At 40.8% G+C, this 18,276-nt stretch overlaps 1 protein-coding gene across 1 annotated transcript; it reads right to left on the reverse strand.

Moving 5' to 3' along the window:
- Nucleotides 1–1,056: 1,056 nt before the first annotated feature.
- Nucleotides 1,057–2,172, reverse strand: LOC122803962 (deleted in azoospermia protein 2-like). The gene has a single exon (XM_044073639.1). The coding sequence runs from the start codon at nt 2,170–2,172 to the stop codon at nt 1,057–1,059; it is 1,116 nt and encodes a 371-aa protein (XP_043929574.1).
- Nucleotides 2,173–18,276: the final 16,104 nt, after the last annotated feature.

Raw genomic sequence — 18,276 nt, forward strand, 5'->3', positions numbered from 1 at the left:
CATGGGGAGGACATGCAGACTCCGCACGGAAGGCACTCCAGCCGAGAATCGAACAAGAGAACCCCTTGCTGTGAGGCAACAATGCTACTGCTGTACCACCGTGGCTTAGTATTTTTTAAAATAATAGTGGAAAAAAAAAATAAAACATAATAAGCATATATAACAGAAATTGTTCGATATAAACAGTGAAGAGTTCATAGTGTAAGTAGTTATTTCATGAGATGTGACATTAGAAGTGGAGATAAGAGACGGAGAAGAAGGCTGATACTTTGAGGAGGTTTATGAGCTGAAAAGGTTTGAAGTTTTGGTGATGACATATGAATTAATGGGCTTGATCAGGGAGGATGAGTGCAGAGGCAGGACCAGGGATTTTGGAGGTACTCTCTAGTGGTAGTTTTGAACTGCTTTGGATGTTTGAGGGACCTGATTTCTAGTGGTAATTTGTTCCATTACATCATTGGATTGTAGCTGTAGAGGTTGCAGCAGATTTTAGTCATACATTTGTATATTTGTAGTAGGTTAAGGTCCGAGCTACATGGGGACCTAATGGGGAATATTGAGAGATGAGGGGTGATGGGCTAAGGCAGAAGGATTTCAGGTATAGAGTGAATTATTTGTAGCTGAGAGAGTAGAAGCTGGTGAGGTAATTCCAACCATTTAAGGTATCTTAGTGAAAGACAATGATGCGATTTATAAGTTTGTTGAGCAGCGAATCTGGCAACTTTGTTGTAGATAGGCTCTAGTTTAGTCTGTAGTGTGGAGTTAAGATTGGTAAGAATTTGGCAGCTATATATAAGGCTAGGTAGGAGGTACGCATGAGAGAGGGTTATTTTGGCTTTATTAGTCAGAAACTTTTTGTTTCAATAAGGAAGGCCAAGTTTTTGGTGTGTCTTTTTGATGCAGTTGTTCACATGTAGATCAAACTTGAGTTGGTCATCTATTATTACTCCTAGTAGTTTTATACTAGGTTCAACATTAATGGGGGTGTTTTTAAGCGACAGTACAGAAAATGTACATTTAAGTCGGGTAAGAGTTTTGTGTTTTTAGGGTTAAGAATTAGCTGGTTGTCACTGAGCCAGGATTTGACTGAGTTAAAAGATGCTTAAGTTGAAGAGATGAGGTCAGACAGAGTATCAGCGATGGTGATGATGGTAGAGACATCTGCGTATTGTACAAGGGATGACTGAGGACAGGGAGTATCAGCGATGGTGATGATGGAGACATCTGCGTATTGTACAAGGGATGACTGAGGACAGGGAGTATCTGCGATGGTGATGATGGAGACATCTGCATATTGTACAAGGGATGACTGAGGACAGGGAGTATCAGCGATGGTGATGATGGAGACATCTGCGTATTGTACAAGGGATGACTGAGGACAGGGAGTATCAGTGATGGTGATGATGGAGACATCTGCATATTGTACAAGGGATGACTGAGGATAGGGAGTATCAGCGATGGTGATGATGGAGACATCTGCGTATTGTACAAAGGATGACTGAGGATAGGGAGTATCAGCGTTGGTGATGATGGAGACATCTGCATATTGTACAAGGGATGACTGAGGACAGGGAGTATCAGCGATGGTGATGATGGAGACATCTGCGTATTGTACAAGGGATGACTGAGGACAGGGAGTATCAGCGATGGTGATGATGGAGACATCTGCGTATTGTACAAGGGATGACTGAAGACAGGGAGTATCAGCGATGGTGATGATGGAGACATCTGCATATTGTACAAGGGATGACTGAGGATAGGGAGTATCAGCAATGGTGATGATGGAGAGATCTGCATATTGTACAAGGGATGACTGAGGACAGGGAGTATCAGCGATGGTGATGATGGAGACATCTGCATATTGTACAAGGGATGGCTGAGGATAGGGAGTATCATCGATGGTGATGATGGAGACATCTGCGTATTGTACAAGGGATGACTGAGGACAGGGAGTATCAGCGATGGTGATGATGGAGACATCTGCGTATTGTACAAGGGATGACTGAGGACAGGGAGTATCTGCGATGGTGATGATGGAGACATCTGCGTATTGTACAAGGGATGACTGAGGACAGGGAGTATCAGCGATGGTGGTGATGATGGAGACATATGCATATTGTACAAGGGATGGCTGAGGACAGGGAGTATCAGCAATGGTGATGATGGAGACATCTGCGTATTGTTCTAGGGATGACTGAGGACAGGAGGTGTAGAGTAGATTAGTGAATATATTGAATAGTAATAGGCCAAGGATAGATCCTTGGGGACACCCATTTTGACAGGAAGAGGAGGGGAGAGATCCAAGAGCCATCTCACTGATTGTAGATGGTTAGTGAAATAGCTGGAAAACCAGGTAGTAGTAAAGGCAGAGGAATTTAGGTTAGCCAGTTTATTCTCCAGAAGTGGGTGAGAGACCGTATCAAAGGCTTTTGAAAGGTCGAGTAATAGGCAGGAGACCAACTTATTATTGTTTTTCTGGCTAGAGAAATAGTATTAATGAAAGATATAAGGGCAGTTGTAGTGCAATGTTTAGGGTTGAACGCCATGCTGTGTAGGAGTAAGGAAGTTTTCCTGTAGAAAGTATTTCATGATTTCTTTGTGTATGCATCTTTCCAGTATGTTTGAGAGTGGTGAGAGGATCGCTATCGGTCTGAAGTTTGCAATGTCAGTGGAGTTATCTCCTTTGTGAATGGGTATGGTGTAGAATTTTTTCCAGATGGGACCTTAGATTCTGAGATGGAGTGATTTATTAGGATTGATACAGGGCGAGCAAGGGATTCAGCAGCAATATAGGTTCATAGGTTCATAGGTAGGTACTAGGCTATCGGCCCAAGGCCTATGTAAGCCTAGCCAACAAGGTTCCCTGGCTTACGCCACCCAAGAAAGTTATTTTTCTGTGCCCCTGTTGAGCAGAGCCACAGAAGTGATCCCTGGAGTATATTTCCTATTTCCCATTCACTTAACAAGATTTTTCTTGAAGAATGCTAATGAGGAACTTTGCTTGACATAGATGGGTAGCTTGTTCCAGAGTGTGGGAAATCTTTGGGACAGAAATCTATCCCTCCAGCATGTCCTGTTTATTGTGGTGACAAGGTTTAGGTCCCTAAAGCGTGTAGCTCGAAGGGTTTGTGATTTCTTTGAGTGTAGCATGTCCAACAGCTCTGGGTTTGACATAGCTTTGTATGTTAGGCAGAGATCACCTCGGAGTAGGTGATATGCTATGGAGTAAAGCTGAAGTTTTTTGAGACACTCATTGTAGGGCATCTGTTTGAGACCAGTAATCCTCTTTGTGAAGTACTTCTGTAGCTTTTCCAGCCGCTGCAGATGTCTTGTGAGGTACATTCCAAATGGGGCGTTGTACTCTATAATGGGTTTAATGAGTGTCGAGTAGAGGGGAACAATTACCTCTTTTTTCCTGGATGAGAACCCTTTAGTGATGAGGTGTGCCATGCAGAAGGATTTCCTGACTACTGTGGTGATGTGATTTTCAAAGGAGAGAGTACTGTCCACCTGGGTCCCAAGGTCTCTTATCTCACATTTGGCATTAAGTAGACTGCCGCCTATGTGGTAGTTCATGGGTGCAGAGTTTTTACCAAAGGGGATGACACTGCACTTTTTGGCATTGAGCTTGAGGCCGTGCCTCTGACACCAGACATCTGTCTCAGTGAGATCCTTCTGTAGGATGTCTACATCATTTGGGGACGTGCCTATGGCTCCTAGTTTGCAGTCATCTGTGAACTTCATTAGCCAGAGGCCTTCTGTGTTAGCCTGTACTTCAGAGGAGTAGATACCAAACAGGAGAGGTCCCAGCACTGAACCCTGTGGTACTCCACTTGTCACTGGTTTGAAGTCAAATTTGGAGTCTACACCTTTTACAGTGTGGATTCTGTCAGTGCGACAGTTGGCAACCCATCTTGTGACATAGGGATTTGTACCTAGTTTAGTGAGTTTAGTTATAATTCCAGAATGATGGATAGTGTCAAAATCCTTGGCGTGGTCAAGATAGGCTGTGTGAACCACTTTACCCTTGTCAAGGGATTTGCTGACTGCCTCAAAGAAGTCAATCAGGTTCAGGAGGCATGATCTGCCTTTCACAACAACGAACTGGGTGGGGTCCAGAGTTTGGAGGTTACCAATGTTTTTGTTTATGAGTTCCATGATGATTTGTAGGAAATAGGGAGGCAGGTTGTCAGCAGAAGCAGAGCAGGTTTAAGTTGAGAGAGCAAGGATTTTATATAGTTAGTGGGTGCAGTTGTAAGACAGAAAGTGGTAGACAAGTTAAGAGTAGGAGAGGATTTAAAATGTTAGTTGAGTTGGTAGTAGAGAGAAGGAATTTGTCAACTTAGATACGGATTCAATCATATATGAATTGAATGAGGTAGCTGTTGCTTCTGGTTTGTTGCTAGGGCAGGGGTTGAAAAAGGAATGGTTATCAGGGTGCAGGGTTTTGTTTATAGAGTTCCAAACTTTCTTGGAATCTGTTTTTTTTGAGCAGTTAGGGGGTAAAGTAAACATTCTTTTTGTCTTTGTGGATGTGTTTTTTTGCCTGATTTCTCAGTTATTTATATATTTGCAAATGGGATGGGAGCTTAGTTTTTACCCACCTTTTCCATGCCCTGTCTCTAGTTTTCATTAGGGTGCGGGTGGCATTGGTAAGCCAAGGGGATATATTAGATTTGATAAAACAGTGCGGGGTGGAGCAAGAGAGTTAAGAATGTTAGGTAAAGTAGAGTTGAAAGAGCGGACAGCTTCATCAAGGGGGAGATAGATTAGATGTGTCCAGTTTATCCTGGAGAGGAGGGCATTAAACTTCTCAGGACAGAACATGGATAGTTTGTGACAGGTTATGTATCTGTGAGGTCTTGTGAAATAGGGAGTATATCTAAGAATTTTCACAGGGGAGTGATCACTTGGGAGTCAGGTAGGGTCTCAGGGTTTTGATATTTGTGGGGATCTGTGACTAAAATCCAATTGATGAGACAGCTGGGGGTATGTGATCTGTTTATACGGGTGGGAGTTGAGATAAGTTGTACAAAGCCATGTAAGTTGATTCATGAAGTAGTGGTTTGGGACTGAAGAGTTAGCCAGTTAATATTCACCTCCCCAAGAAGAACAGTCTCATTGTGGATGTTTTGAGAAAGGTAAGAGAATGTTTTCTAGAAGGGAAATGCTATCTCCAGGGGGACTGTAGATAGCTATGACTGTGATAGTGGTGTAATTCCAGGGGGACTGTAGATAGCTATGACTGTGATAGTGGTGTAATTCTGGGGACTGTAGATAGCTATGACTGTGATAGTGGTGTAATTCCGGGGGGACTGTAGATAGCTATGACTGTGATTGTGGTGTAATTCCGGGGGGACTGTAGATAGCTATGACTGTGATAGTGGTGTAATTCCGGGTTGGATAGCTATAACTGTGATAATGGTGTAATTCCAGGGTGACTGTAGATAGCTATGACTGTGATAGTAGTGTAATTCCGGGGGACTGTAGATAGCTATGACTGTGATAGTGGTGTAATTCCGGGGAGACTGTAGATAGCTATGACTGTGATAGTGGTGTAATTCTGGGGGAACTGTAGATAGCTATGACTGTGATAGTGGTGTAATTCTGGGGGGACTGTAGATAGCTATGACTGTGATAGTGGTGTAATTCTGGGGGGACTGTAGATAGCTATGACTCCAATAGTGGTATAATTCCGGGGGGAATGTAGATAGATATGACTGTGATAGTGGTGTAATTCTGGGGGGACTGTAGATAGCTATGACTGTGATAGTGGTGTAATTCCGGGGGGACTGTAGATAGCTATGACTGTGATAGTGATGTAATTCTGGGGGGACTGTAGATAGCTATGACTGTGATAGTGGTGTAATTCTGGGGGGACTGTAGATAGCTATGACTGTGATAGTGATGTAATTCTGGGGGGACTGTAGAGAGCTATGACTGTGATAGTGGTGTAATTGTTAAGTTTAAAGTTAGCTGTCAGGAGTTCAGCAGGTGAGAAGGAGGGAGAGGGTTGGTTTAGACTTTAAGGGGTAAGATGGTTTGAATATACGATGGCCACTCCTCCACTTTTTTCTTTTGTCTATCAAGTCTAAGAATATTATATCCATGGGGGAGGCTATCACTGTCACGGTTTTGTGGATTCAGCCAGGTTTCGGTCAGGGCAACTTTATCAGGGGTGTGGTTAGCCATCACCAGGTTTCAGTCAGGGTGACTATATTAGGGGTGTGGTTAGTCATCGCCAGGTTTCAGTCAGGTGCCTATATCAGGGGTGTGGTTAGTCATCGCGAGGTTTAAGTCAGGTGCCTATATCAGGGGTGTGGTTAGCCATCGCCAGGTTTCAGTCAGGTGCCTATATCAGGGGTGTGGTTAGTCATCGCCAGGTTTCAGTCAGGTGCCTATATCAGGGGTGTGGTTAGCCATCGCCAGGTTTCAGTCAGGTGCCTATATCAGGGGTGTGGTTAGCCATCGCCAGGTTTCAGTCAGGTGACTATATCAGGGGTGTGGTTAGCCATCCAGGCATGGAGTTCACTAATTTTGTTCAGCATGCTTCTGAGATTCATGGAGTAAAAAGATACTTGCTTTTTCGGGGGAGTAGTTTAGGGCTAGATAGGGACGTTAGCTTTATTGCCTGGGGGGAGAGTTTGGGCCAGTATTTGGATGAATGTCACCTAATAGTAGTACAGACTTAGGGATGAAATGGTGCTTGTAGAGTAGGTGCATTATTTTATTTTCTAAAGAGGTGGAAAGGGAAGGAGGTATTTTGATTCTGGGGAGGATAGTATTTACAGGAAAGACAGATAAGAAGATAGAGAAACTGCAGAGGATGTGTGAAGACATTGACATTAGTATTTGCAGGAGGAAAGTAAGTGGAGTTAGCTGAGAGTTATAAGAGGTAAGAGTGTATAGGAGGAGAAGGGGAGGCAACAGAAGAAAGGCTTGGATTGAAAAAGACATGTCAGTAAGGAGGATCAGTAGTTAAGAGGGAGATAAATGTTGGTTTCAAAAGTTTCAAAACTTTGATCATATGGTTTCGGCCATATGGGTTTCAAAGTTTTAAAACTTTGATAAAACAAAGTAGACCCATATATATATATATATATATATATATATATATATATATATATATATATATATATGTGTGTGTGTGTGTGTGTGTGTGTGTGTGTGTGTGTGTGTGTGTGTGTGTGTGTGTGTACATATCTATAGGTTCATAGGTTCATAAGTGTTACTAGGCTAACAGCCACAGGGGCCATTTAGACCTAGCCATGTATGCTAAATCTCTGACAAGTTCAGATACCCTTGCTAAATAAAAACATGGGCTTGGGAGATAAAACATTTACAAGCAGGAGCCTGGGAGAATAACCATTTATGGGTTGCCTGTATCCATTAGAGACATAGGTGCCAAAACAGGGATGAATTTACTGTTCTCCATCCAATTGTCCAAGTTGCACTTGAAATGGGTTAGGGAGAAACTCTGCTTCACATGGATGCGGAACCTGTTGCATAGAAAGGGTAGTCTCTAGGATACATACCTGTCTCTCCAGCAAGTCATATTTATATCACAGCCAAGGTTTAAGTTTTACAATGGGTAATTATGGTGCTGTTTGTTTTGTGGATATGCATGAGATCTATCAGAGTGGGGTCTGACAATGACCTAAATGCCAGGTGTAGATCTCTCCTCAAAAGCCTGTAGGAGACAGAATACAGGGATAGGGCCTTGAGGCAGTCTGCATAGGACATTTTACATATGCCCTGTATTCTTTTTTGAGGAACCTCTGTGGACATTCAAATTGTTGGATATGCATGGCTAAGTACATACCAAAGGGGGCATTGTACTCAGTGATAGGTCTGATGAATGCTGAATACAGTGGAACAATGACTTACTTGGACTTAGTCACCATACCTTCATTTGTAAGATGCGCAGCATAGAATGATTTCCTCACCACTGAAGACAAGTGATGGTGAAAGGCTTGATTATTATTTATGTGTGTCCCTAAATCCCTGACTACTGGGTCAACTCTAAGGGGTGTGTTGTCAATATGATAGTTACCATGGGTAGATGACTTCCTGAAGGATACTATTATGCATTTCTTGGCATTTAGTTTAGTCCATGGCTCTGACACCAGTTGTATATCTGGTGTCAGCCCTTCTTGGAGAACATGAGTCAGTATGGGATTCAGTAACAGCTCCTAATTTGCAATCATCCTCAAGTTTAGTCAGCCAGAGAAGTTAATTCCAAAAAAGAGCAGAACAAAGGACTGATCCATGATGGACTCCACTTGTGACTGGCCTCTTTGTAGAGGTTGACTCCCAATTCTAACTTCATGGGTTCTCTCTGTGATCCAGCTGGCTAACCACTGGGTAACATACGGGTTTGTACCTGACCTCTTGAGTTTATCAACAGTGCCTGAGTGGGGTATTGTGTCAAGTGCCTTGGACAGGTCAAGGTAGGCAGGGGGAGTTATATTTGATGGTATTTTCTGAGGGAAGGTTGAGGAGGAAAGAGGGGTAAAGTTGGAGCTGAATTTATTGGCCAGTAGATTTGCTATATCTTCTGGCTCAGTATAGGTGGCTGGATTTGTGATGCCCATGCACTGGCCCAGTAATCAAGGAGCCTCAATCCTCACCACTAACACCAGTGAGGGATGTGAACATTTGGAGGATGAACAGTACACACACAGTAAAGTACAATTTCCCTTAAGAGCACACAGAGATCACAGTCAGTCTGGGGCTGGTTTCTCCCTCTCTCTCTCTCCATATCCCCAATAAGACTCCCCACTGGCACAGCTATAGGGATAATATCTCAGCCGAGTGGTCAAGACAAAACCTCCAGCACCTTCTCTGTTCAACCAGTGCTTCATGTCCCTGCCCAAGTAGCTGACGCACACACACTTTGAGATTTGATTTATATACAGACACACAGACACTCCTAGCGAAGCATGGCACAGGTTCTCCAGCTATGCCTCCTTCTGCCCAGAGTATACCATAGTACCACCTGCAACCAACCACCCTTATCAGCTACTATAAAGGCCCTTACCAAAGGGTGTCCAGTTCTACTCTGCAATATTACTATTATCCAAATGGCAAGTGTGATTAAGACTTGAAGGCTATTTAGGAGTTGCTTGTGCAGTATCACCAAATACATATGCAAGTATGCTAAGAGCGTATATATCTCTATACCAAACCAGCCACAATTAAAATATGTAAATATATTTAATAATACATAATAAAAGCACAAGACAATACTCATTAAGTCAACACAGTGACAACAGAGTTCAGAATCACAGGAAACACTTTAAAACAACATTGCAGAATAGTCTCACATAAATACATTAAACATCTAAACTAATATTACTGTGTCCCTATCTATCTCTAAGAGAAACTATGCTCTAAATAACTTACTTACAGAGCAAGGCAAAGTGCTGTTGATGTCAGATCCAGAAAAAAATACAAAATGCACTGACATTCTCTCTGAGATAGTTCTTACATTAATAATAGAAATTACTGCTGAATCATCTCGGATTACATCATTCTTGTCACATCTGCCTAAGTTTCCCAGGCTAGCAGGAACTTAAATTTTAACATGTCTGTGTTAAAAATACTTATCTCTCAGAAGCTGACAATTCTCTCTTAGAAGCTTGCCTGAAACTGAAAGTTGAAAACAATTACCTTGAAAACCTGTAATTACCTCTGTTTCCAGACAATAGAAAGAAGCCTAGACATCCTGTCTCTTAGCTGAGATAAACTAACTTTATAACACATTGTAAAACTATTTACGTATCAGCTTATTTTCTTGAAATTTTGCAAGTTAACTCTGTATGTCCCAGTTTCTACTATGAAAACATACATTTGCACTGGCACATTATTTATACGCATGTCTTTTCTTTTCCAGCAGGGTGCACTGTGGTTACAATCTTGAAGCTCCATACAGTACATGTACTTCTCTGACATTTTTAAGGCAATCATACAAATCATATTGCTATTCACAAATGACATAGAATTATTTACAAAATTCTATCTAGCTGGGCTGGCAATGTCACATTTCTATATAAATCATATTAATATTTTCAAGTGACATATAATTATTTACAAAATTTCAGAAACAAAAAAAATAGAAGCTCAAAACACTGAGAAAAGAAAACATTTCCCTACTCCCTGCAATGCCCCCCCACACACACACACACACGCAGATACATACAGTATATATATATATATATATATATATATATATATATATATATATATATATATATATATATATACACTATGGTACACAAAATCGATAAATAACATCAATTTCCATTAATGTGGAAGAGCAGAATGCCAAAAATGGTTTGCACAATTTAGTGCATTCGATATTTTTGACATTCCCCTCTTCAAGCCATGAAAATTAGCTCACCTCTACCTCCCTGCACCCCCCACAGCCCCTGCACATTAAATATACCAACTCCGAGATTGCACTACAGTGAGGAAATGGGCTACTTTCCAGTTCCTCCCTGAAGCGTGACCTCCCTCTACAGTCTCGGCACATTGCTTCTCAAAAGATCAAATGCATCACACAGCTCAACTAACCTTGTTTGACTGCTTTTGGTTTCATTTCCTGCCCCTTGGAAATCATAATTTTGCACATCAGCCATTTGACTTCCTGCAGTTCGGGCTTACAATCAAATTTTCAAAGGCTCAAGTCCAAAAGTCGTGTGAGCAAAAGGCAGTTTTCAAAGTTGCACAGTGCTGGATGGGAAAAGTTTTGAAATGATTTATTGTGCCTCTTTTTTTATATAAAAAAAAGGGTGCCTAGGGGACAGTATATAAGGGCAAGCAGAATGACAACTAGTGATACAAATTTAAAGGAGGAATTTCATTTTATATCTAATTTATTTTTAAATAGGGGGTATGAAAAAGGTTTTTTGGAACAGTTAGAAAAGGAAATTTTGGAGAAGAGAAATTCTTCCTTTATACCTATTTTAAAACATTCTTTTGTTAAATATAAAAGAGTTTTGAAAACGTAGGTGAATATGTGAAGATAAAAGGTTAACTTATATTTTAGGGATGACATTTGATAGTTACAGTATACATTCAATTATTAGTAATAACTGGAAAGTTTTACAGGGGAATGATGAATTATATAATATTGTAGGGAGATGCCCCAAGGTTTGTTTATAAGAATAATTTTAATTTCAAAACTGTTTTGCAAAATGATAACATTAAGGTTGTGGGCACAAATATTTGTTCCAACAAATCAATTGGAATGTTTAAGTATGGACATTGTAATGTTTGTTGCTATATTTTGGAAGGCCCTTATATAATGTTGGCCAATCCTTCATATACTATCACTTTAAAATGGAGGTACAACTGTCTAACAGTGTAATTTATATTTCTGTTTGTTCAGGATGCCCAGCCTTTTAAGTTAGGATGACCACTGGAGGGTTATTCCAATCTATTAGGGAAAATCAGTATTATACTAAGAAGAAGGACATAAAAAGTGCATTGTTTAGAAACACTTTAAAGTGCTCTAATTACAAAAAAATTGTTTTTTTCAGTCATAAAGCAGAGGCCAATAGACTTAAGAGGAGGGGACTTTAAAACCCTTCTAGAGTAAAAATAAGCCTTGTGGCAAATTAAATCAAGTTCAGATAGAGCTTCTGGACTCAATGATATGGTGAATAGTAAATTTTTTTTAAGAAATAGAAGAGTAAATATTAATAAAACTAAAAGATAGTAGTCTTATTTTTAATAAATGTTTTAATTGATGTTTTAAATTGTTTAATTGTTTAATTGGATGTAATTAGGGTGTAAGTATTTAAAATGAGTGAATTTTTTAAGAATTTGTATTCTGATGAAGTCTTTTTTTAACGAAAGCAGCTAATAAACTGAGTGGATACTAGTACTGTGTGATTATTCTATCCTGCTGACTTTGGCCGTACGAGGTTTTTCTTGTTATTCATGCCTGACTGTCGCAGATCTTCTTTCACACAATCCATCCATCTCTTTGATGGATATCCTTGCTTTCTCTTACCTTCTTTCTGTCTGTCCCAAATTTTGCTCACCAGATTGTCTTCTGCTTTTCTACAAATATGTCCAAACCACTGTTCTCTTTGATCTTTTCTGCAATTTAAGCTACTTTGGCTTCTGCTCTTATGTCCTCATTTCTTCATCTGTCCCCAGTGTGCATCCTACCACCCTTCTCAGGCACTTCATTTCCATCACCTCAAGCTTCTTCAACTGTTGTGCCTTTACTGCCCAGGTTTCTGTACCATACAGTAGTACTGGTCGCACCACTGTCTTGTACACCTTACTTTTCAGCTTCTTTGGCATTCTTCTGTCATGGACCAAACCTGACACTCTATGCCAGTTGGCTGCAGCTCCTCTGATTCTAGCTTTGACCTCTTCATTCAGACTTCCCTTCTCCTCAACCACACCTCCCAGATACTTGAAGTTCTTTACCTGCTCCACTATCTTCCTTTCTATCTTTATTCTCAGCTTCTTCTGATTTCCCCCAATTTGCTGCCATTAGCACTGTCTTATCTGTGCTCAGTTACATCCCATGTGCCCTCAGATTTGCATTCCATTCACTTATCCTTTTCTGAAGCTCTAGCTCAGAGTCTGCTTGTAATGCCACATCATCTACATACAGCAACTTTGTTGATCTGTCCACTCTGACCTGTTTGCTAATGTAGTCCATTACCAGTATGAACAGCAGTGGGCTCATAGCTGAACCCTGGTGTATACCCACTCTGACTGGAAACCCCTCTGTGAGGCCAAACACTGTTTGTACTTGAATCATTGGATCCTTGTACATAGCCTGCACTAATTCTACCAATGTGTTGGGGACTTCAAACCACAGCAGTACTGCCCAGATCAGCTTCCTTGGGACCCTGTCATATCCTTTCTCCAAGTCTAGAAATGCCCAGTTGGACTCTCTCCTCATCTCCAGTGTCTTCTCAAGTATCTCTCTCACTGCAAACATCAGGTCAGTTGTACTGCATCCTGATCTGAATCTGAACTGCTCATCTCCCACCTTTCATTCTATTATTCTGTTTATCCATTTATCAATCCCCCTTTCCAGAACTTTCATGCAATGTGATAGGAGTTTGATGCCTCTGTACTGCCCACAGTTGTGGACGTCCGCTTTATTGTTGTATACTGGCACAAGTATGCTTATTCTCCAGTCAACTGTGAAATGCCTTTCTCTCCACACTGCTATTAGTACCCTCAGGAGCCATGTCTCCCCATCTCACACAACATCGTTATCATATCTGCTGTGACCTCATCTGAGCCTGCTGCTTTCCCTGACTTCATCTTCCTTACTGCTGTTTTTACTTCTAGGGTGGGTTCCTCCTCTTCTCTAATTGTAGGTTGTTTCTGGAGCAGTACAGCTTCTGTGGGGTTTTCTTTATTCAGAAGCTGCTGGAAATACTCCTTCCATCTGCCTTTGATGTCCTATGGGCTGGAGAGGAGGTTGTTGCTGGGATCCTTTATGAAGGGGTTCTGTCTATCTTCTTTATCTTTCTGTCTTTGCCTTGCAACCTGATATAGTTTCTTTGTGCCATTTACTGAGTCACTTTCCAGAAGTTGGTACAGTGCCTCTGATGCCCTATTCTTTGCTATTGCAACTTCTTTCTTAGCTTCTTTGTTAGCCAACCAGTAGTCCTTCCTAGCCTGGTCAGTCTTTTCTATCTCCCATTTCTTCCTGCACTCCTTCTTTATTTTGATGACTTCCTGGACTTCTGCATTCCACCATCAGCTTTCCTTATGTACCTTATTTCTATACCTGGCTCAGCCACATATCTATTCTGTAGTCCTCACACATGCTGTTTTTAGGCGCTGCCATTCTTGTTTAACTCCACCAATTTCCTCCTCTTCTTGGGGTGCTAGAACCCTGAGTAATTCCTTGAACTGATGTACTGTCTCTCCAGTCAACTTCCAGGTCTTCAGCCTGGTCTCTGTTGACCTTAAAGCCTTGTCTGACCACTGCTTGCAGCTGATTGTGGCAACTAGTGGTTTATGCTGTGGGCTGACTGTTTCACCGGGGATGACTTTGTAATCATGGATTCTACCCCAGTGAGTTTTTCTTACTAGGCGGAAGTCTACCTGAGTTGTGTGTTGGCTACTCTTGTATGTGATCTTGTGACTGTCTCTCTTTCTGAACCATGTGTTGGCTACTATCAAGACATTTTCAAGAGAGAAGTCTAGAATGGCTTCTTCTTCTTTATTTCTGTTTCCCCACCCATGTGGACCCAGGCAGTCCTCATATCCTGTTATTGTCTATCCCAATATTTGCATTCAAGTCACTCATTATCAACACCAATTCATGTTGTCCTGCTTTATCTAGTAGGTCCTGCAACTGCTGTCTGAATGCATTCTTTTCCTCACTATCACAACCCTGTTGTGGGGCCTAAGCTGAGGTTATGAATACTGCACTATCATTACACTGGAGTCTGATAATATCCCTCACTGTCTTCTGAAGCCTTTCTGTCACCACAATCCCTATACCATTTCTAGCCTGTCCCCATTCTGAGTAGTAGAGTCTGGATCCCAAGCCAAGTGGGTTTGCTGCACTGCCCTTCCATCTCATCTCTTGGATACATAGGATGTCCAGTCTCATCCGTATCATCATGTCATCCACTTCCAAATTGCATCCTGTCAGTGAACCTACGTTAAGCGTAGCAATTTTCAGTTCATGTTTGGCAGGTTGGTTGGTTTTACGTCCAGCTTTTGCTCAACAGAGTTATCCCAGGTAACCCAGGTTGGGGAACTAGGCACCGGCCAGCAAGTAGCTTATTGACCCAGGGCTACCGGGCTTTAAGGAAATTTTCTGGCAATCTCCTTTTAAAATGGCTTCTGATTCCTCTGATTGCATTTTGTCAATAATTTAATTCCGATAAACATCTTTTCCATTCTCCAGCACATTTTGCAACAAAAAATCACCCAAAATATCACCCCACAGCCCTCCCAAATGGAGGACTATAATCATAGGACCATAGGATCATAGGAAGTTACTGGGCTATTGGCCTTCAGGCCCTTATAAGCCTAGCCAAGAGTCTAGCCCATGTTTAGACAAGTCAGCACCCGATGCTCCTGTCTAGCAGGGACACAGATGTCCTTCATAGCTCCTCTTTCCTGTTTCCCATCCAGTTATCCAAGTTGCACTTAAAAAGAGGTAATGAGGTACTCTGCTTGACATGGATAATAAAACATCCATCATTGTTTTAAATCTCTGCTTCTGATGTAACAAACAAATTGTGCTGAAACAGCTCCTTTGAATTCGGTAAAGCCTCAGACACTGCACTGACATTAGCTTCTGTGATATAGGCCATCAGACACTGCACTGACATTAGCGTCTGTGATATAGGCCATCAGACACTGCACTGACATTAGCGTCTGTGATATAGGCCATCAGACACTGCACTGACATTAGCTTCTGTGATATAGGCCATCAGACACTGCACTGACATTAGCGTCTGTGATATAGGCCATCTTGGACCTCCTTATACTCTGATCTTCAAGCTGCCACTATGGTAGGATCAGAGGAAACACTTTCATAATGAGAAAGGGAGGTTTCCAGATGCCCGGGCCAAATTTTCTCTAATACTATAAATACAACCTCGAGTCTCTGCTGAAAAGAGTTTACTAGCATAGTGGGACTAGCCTGGTCAACAAAGGATTAAATAAATAAATAAATAACACATTTGCTAGATTTGCCAACAATATTGCACACAGAATCCACCACTGACAAGCCTTAAAGCAGCTAACCTGGCTTAAGCTAAACAACTAGCTAACATACTCTGAACTAGCTATTGCACATAAACTTATATACCATCTTGAAACATCCATCCATCCACAACCCTTTTTCCCATTTTGCACAAGGGGTTGGGGTGTCACTACAAAGGTGAAAATCATCTAGAGCCAAGGTTTACACTGCTGTGAGGCTAGGTCTGCTGCCGGTATACAATCCTGAAAAATGCTGTAAAAATACTACTGCCCTACTGCTCTACAAAAGACCTCCAGTCATGTAAAAAATTCCATTAAACACTAGCAAGTCAAGTAACTCATCAGGTGACTCGCTATACTTCTTTATCTCTCCAAACTGAGGGAAGCCATCACTTTAAAAATAAACATGGAACTAGAGCCCAAACGTACCTAAACCTAATCCTGGTCATGCTCATCCCCAGAGTGAGACATCTGCCATACGTTTACACTTCCCATCATTCAGCTCTCGTGTTCTTACTCCTAGTCCATGGCAGTACACCCTCTTCCCACTCCCCCTTCAGTATTAGTCCTCCAAACCCTTACTTAAACCAAAGTTTAAAACCAATCAAACAGCTTTGTCTAACAAGCAAACTTCCACGAACAAGCAGATTAGTACTCAGAACTAGCATGGCCCACAGTTATGTGCTTCTCCTAATACAACCACCTTAAAATAAGAATATTAGCATATCGTGCATTCCCACTAACATCAAACCCCACTCTCCTCATATGCATTACTTATATGTATCCTCCTAGACTTTTCACAACTAAATTAACAGTTCCTTCTTTACAATTCCTGTAGGGGTCTTTACTAACTTTAATGTACAAAAAAATCACATAGCACTAATTCCTCTCTTACAAAAATGTCTTTCCTATAGACTATAATAATGCATTTTATTTTGTAACTTTGTAAGAATGTAGTAGCCTAACAAAACTGTTAAAAATCTAGTGCTCTATTAAATTATGCAAACTCTAACCATACCCCATTGGATATTGACATATTTCTTTCAATATTGGGAATGTAAATATGTTTCACTGTGCATATCTGACTTATAACAATCTTATTTTCTTATTACTGTAACTGTTGATACAAATGACGTGATGTAGCGTTTATCCCCAGATCTCTGGCAAAAATGGGTAAGAATTTCCCATTTATATATATATATATATATATATATATATATATATATATATATATATATTGAGAGAGAGAGAGAGAGAGAATATAGATAGAAAAACAGAATAGTACTAATTTCTGGACTTTCTGTAATGGATGTGGAACCCACTTTAAAAATGCAAGACAACTACTACACTAGGTTAGGGTGGTTTACAACATGCTTGTTATAACAAACTAGACAAAGAAAAAGGAAGATGCAGTTACAGGATGCAATGAAAGAAGGAGTAGGTATGAGGGAAGAAGTGCTTTATACAATGAAGTAATAAAAATATTTGATAAAAGAGTGGAAACTGTAGGCTTTTGCAGAACTGGAGGTGTATGACTGTAAATCCTGGCCACGATAACGTTAAATGGGATATAAAAGGGATGCACTGATGGTTTGACAAGGGGTGGCAGGTATTGGCATAGGAAAAGTTATATTGACATATACAGTGATTGGTGAGGTAAGTGATCAATCTTCTATGCAGGAAAAGAAAACAACGCTGTGTGGTCAACACTGATTGGGGAAAATCATTTTACAAAATAAATCAACAGGTTACAACACAGCATTATAAAATTGAAAGTGACTGATGTGTATTTTGTTCTTATTAGTTGAATTCACTCCAATGATGTATATGTTAGTTTTCTTGCAGAAATTTACTCTTGTCATCTATAATGTCTACCATAATAGAAAGTAGCCTTATAAACAAACAGTCATTAAACATGGGCGACCTTTAACCTCCTATTATTTGCTTGTTGTATAAATCGAATGCTGAATAATATACATGATTTAGTTATAAAAATATCTGGAGTGTGGAAATTAACATCATGATTGCCTCAGTTCTGATTTATGAATATGATACAATATAATAGTTACAGACTGAAGAAGCGTTGCAAGATTCGTAGATACGTTAAAAAGAAGGTACATTTCTGGCATTATGTATGACTACTCATCAGGGTTTTGGGAGGTATGTCAGTACTGAATAGATTAAAAGTTTTAAGAAGATGTTGCAATAGTTAGTTTTTAGTATGGATGTCTCAAGGACTTGAAGGTGGCCCTACTAATCAGTGAAAGACAAGTGCCATTGGTTTGAATCGCTGAGCATCTTTGGCCAACATGTGCCTGCTGGTAAATGACAAACCTGCAGTCTGCATTCCATGAAGGAAAGAGGAGGTGCTACTGTGAATGAGGAGGTGGGAGAAGGAGGAGATGGTGGAGTCAAGGCAAGGGAGGGGGTAGCAAAGGGAGAAATACAAGGAAGAAAGAAAAAAAAAATATTCTATGGAACTTAGCCAGGAATTCGAGACTAGCAAAAACACAGGATGACTGTGTAAGACACAACACTCACGACACTCCACGACAGGTAAAA

Source organism: Protopterus annectens, chromosome 6.part0 (genome assembly GCF_019279795.1).
Source record: "Protopterus annectens isolate FY-2018-M chromosome 6.part0, PAN1.0, whole genome shotgun sequence".
Lineage (NCBI taxonomy): Eukaryota > Metazoa > Chordata > Ceratodontiformes > Protopteridae > Protopterus > Protopterus annectens.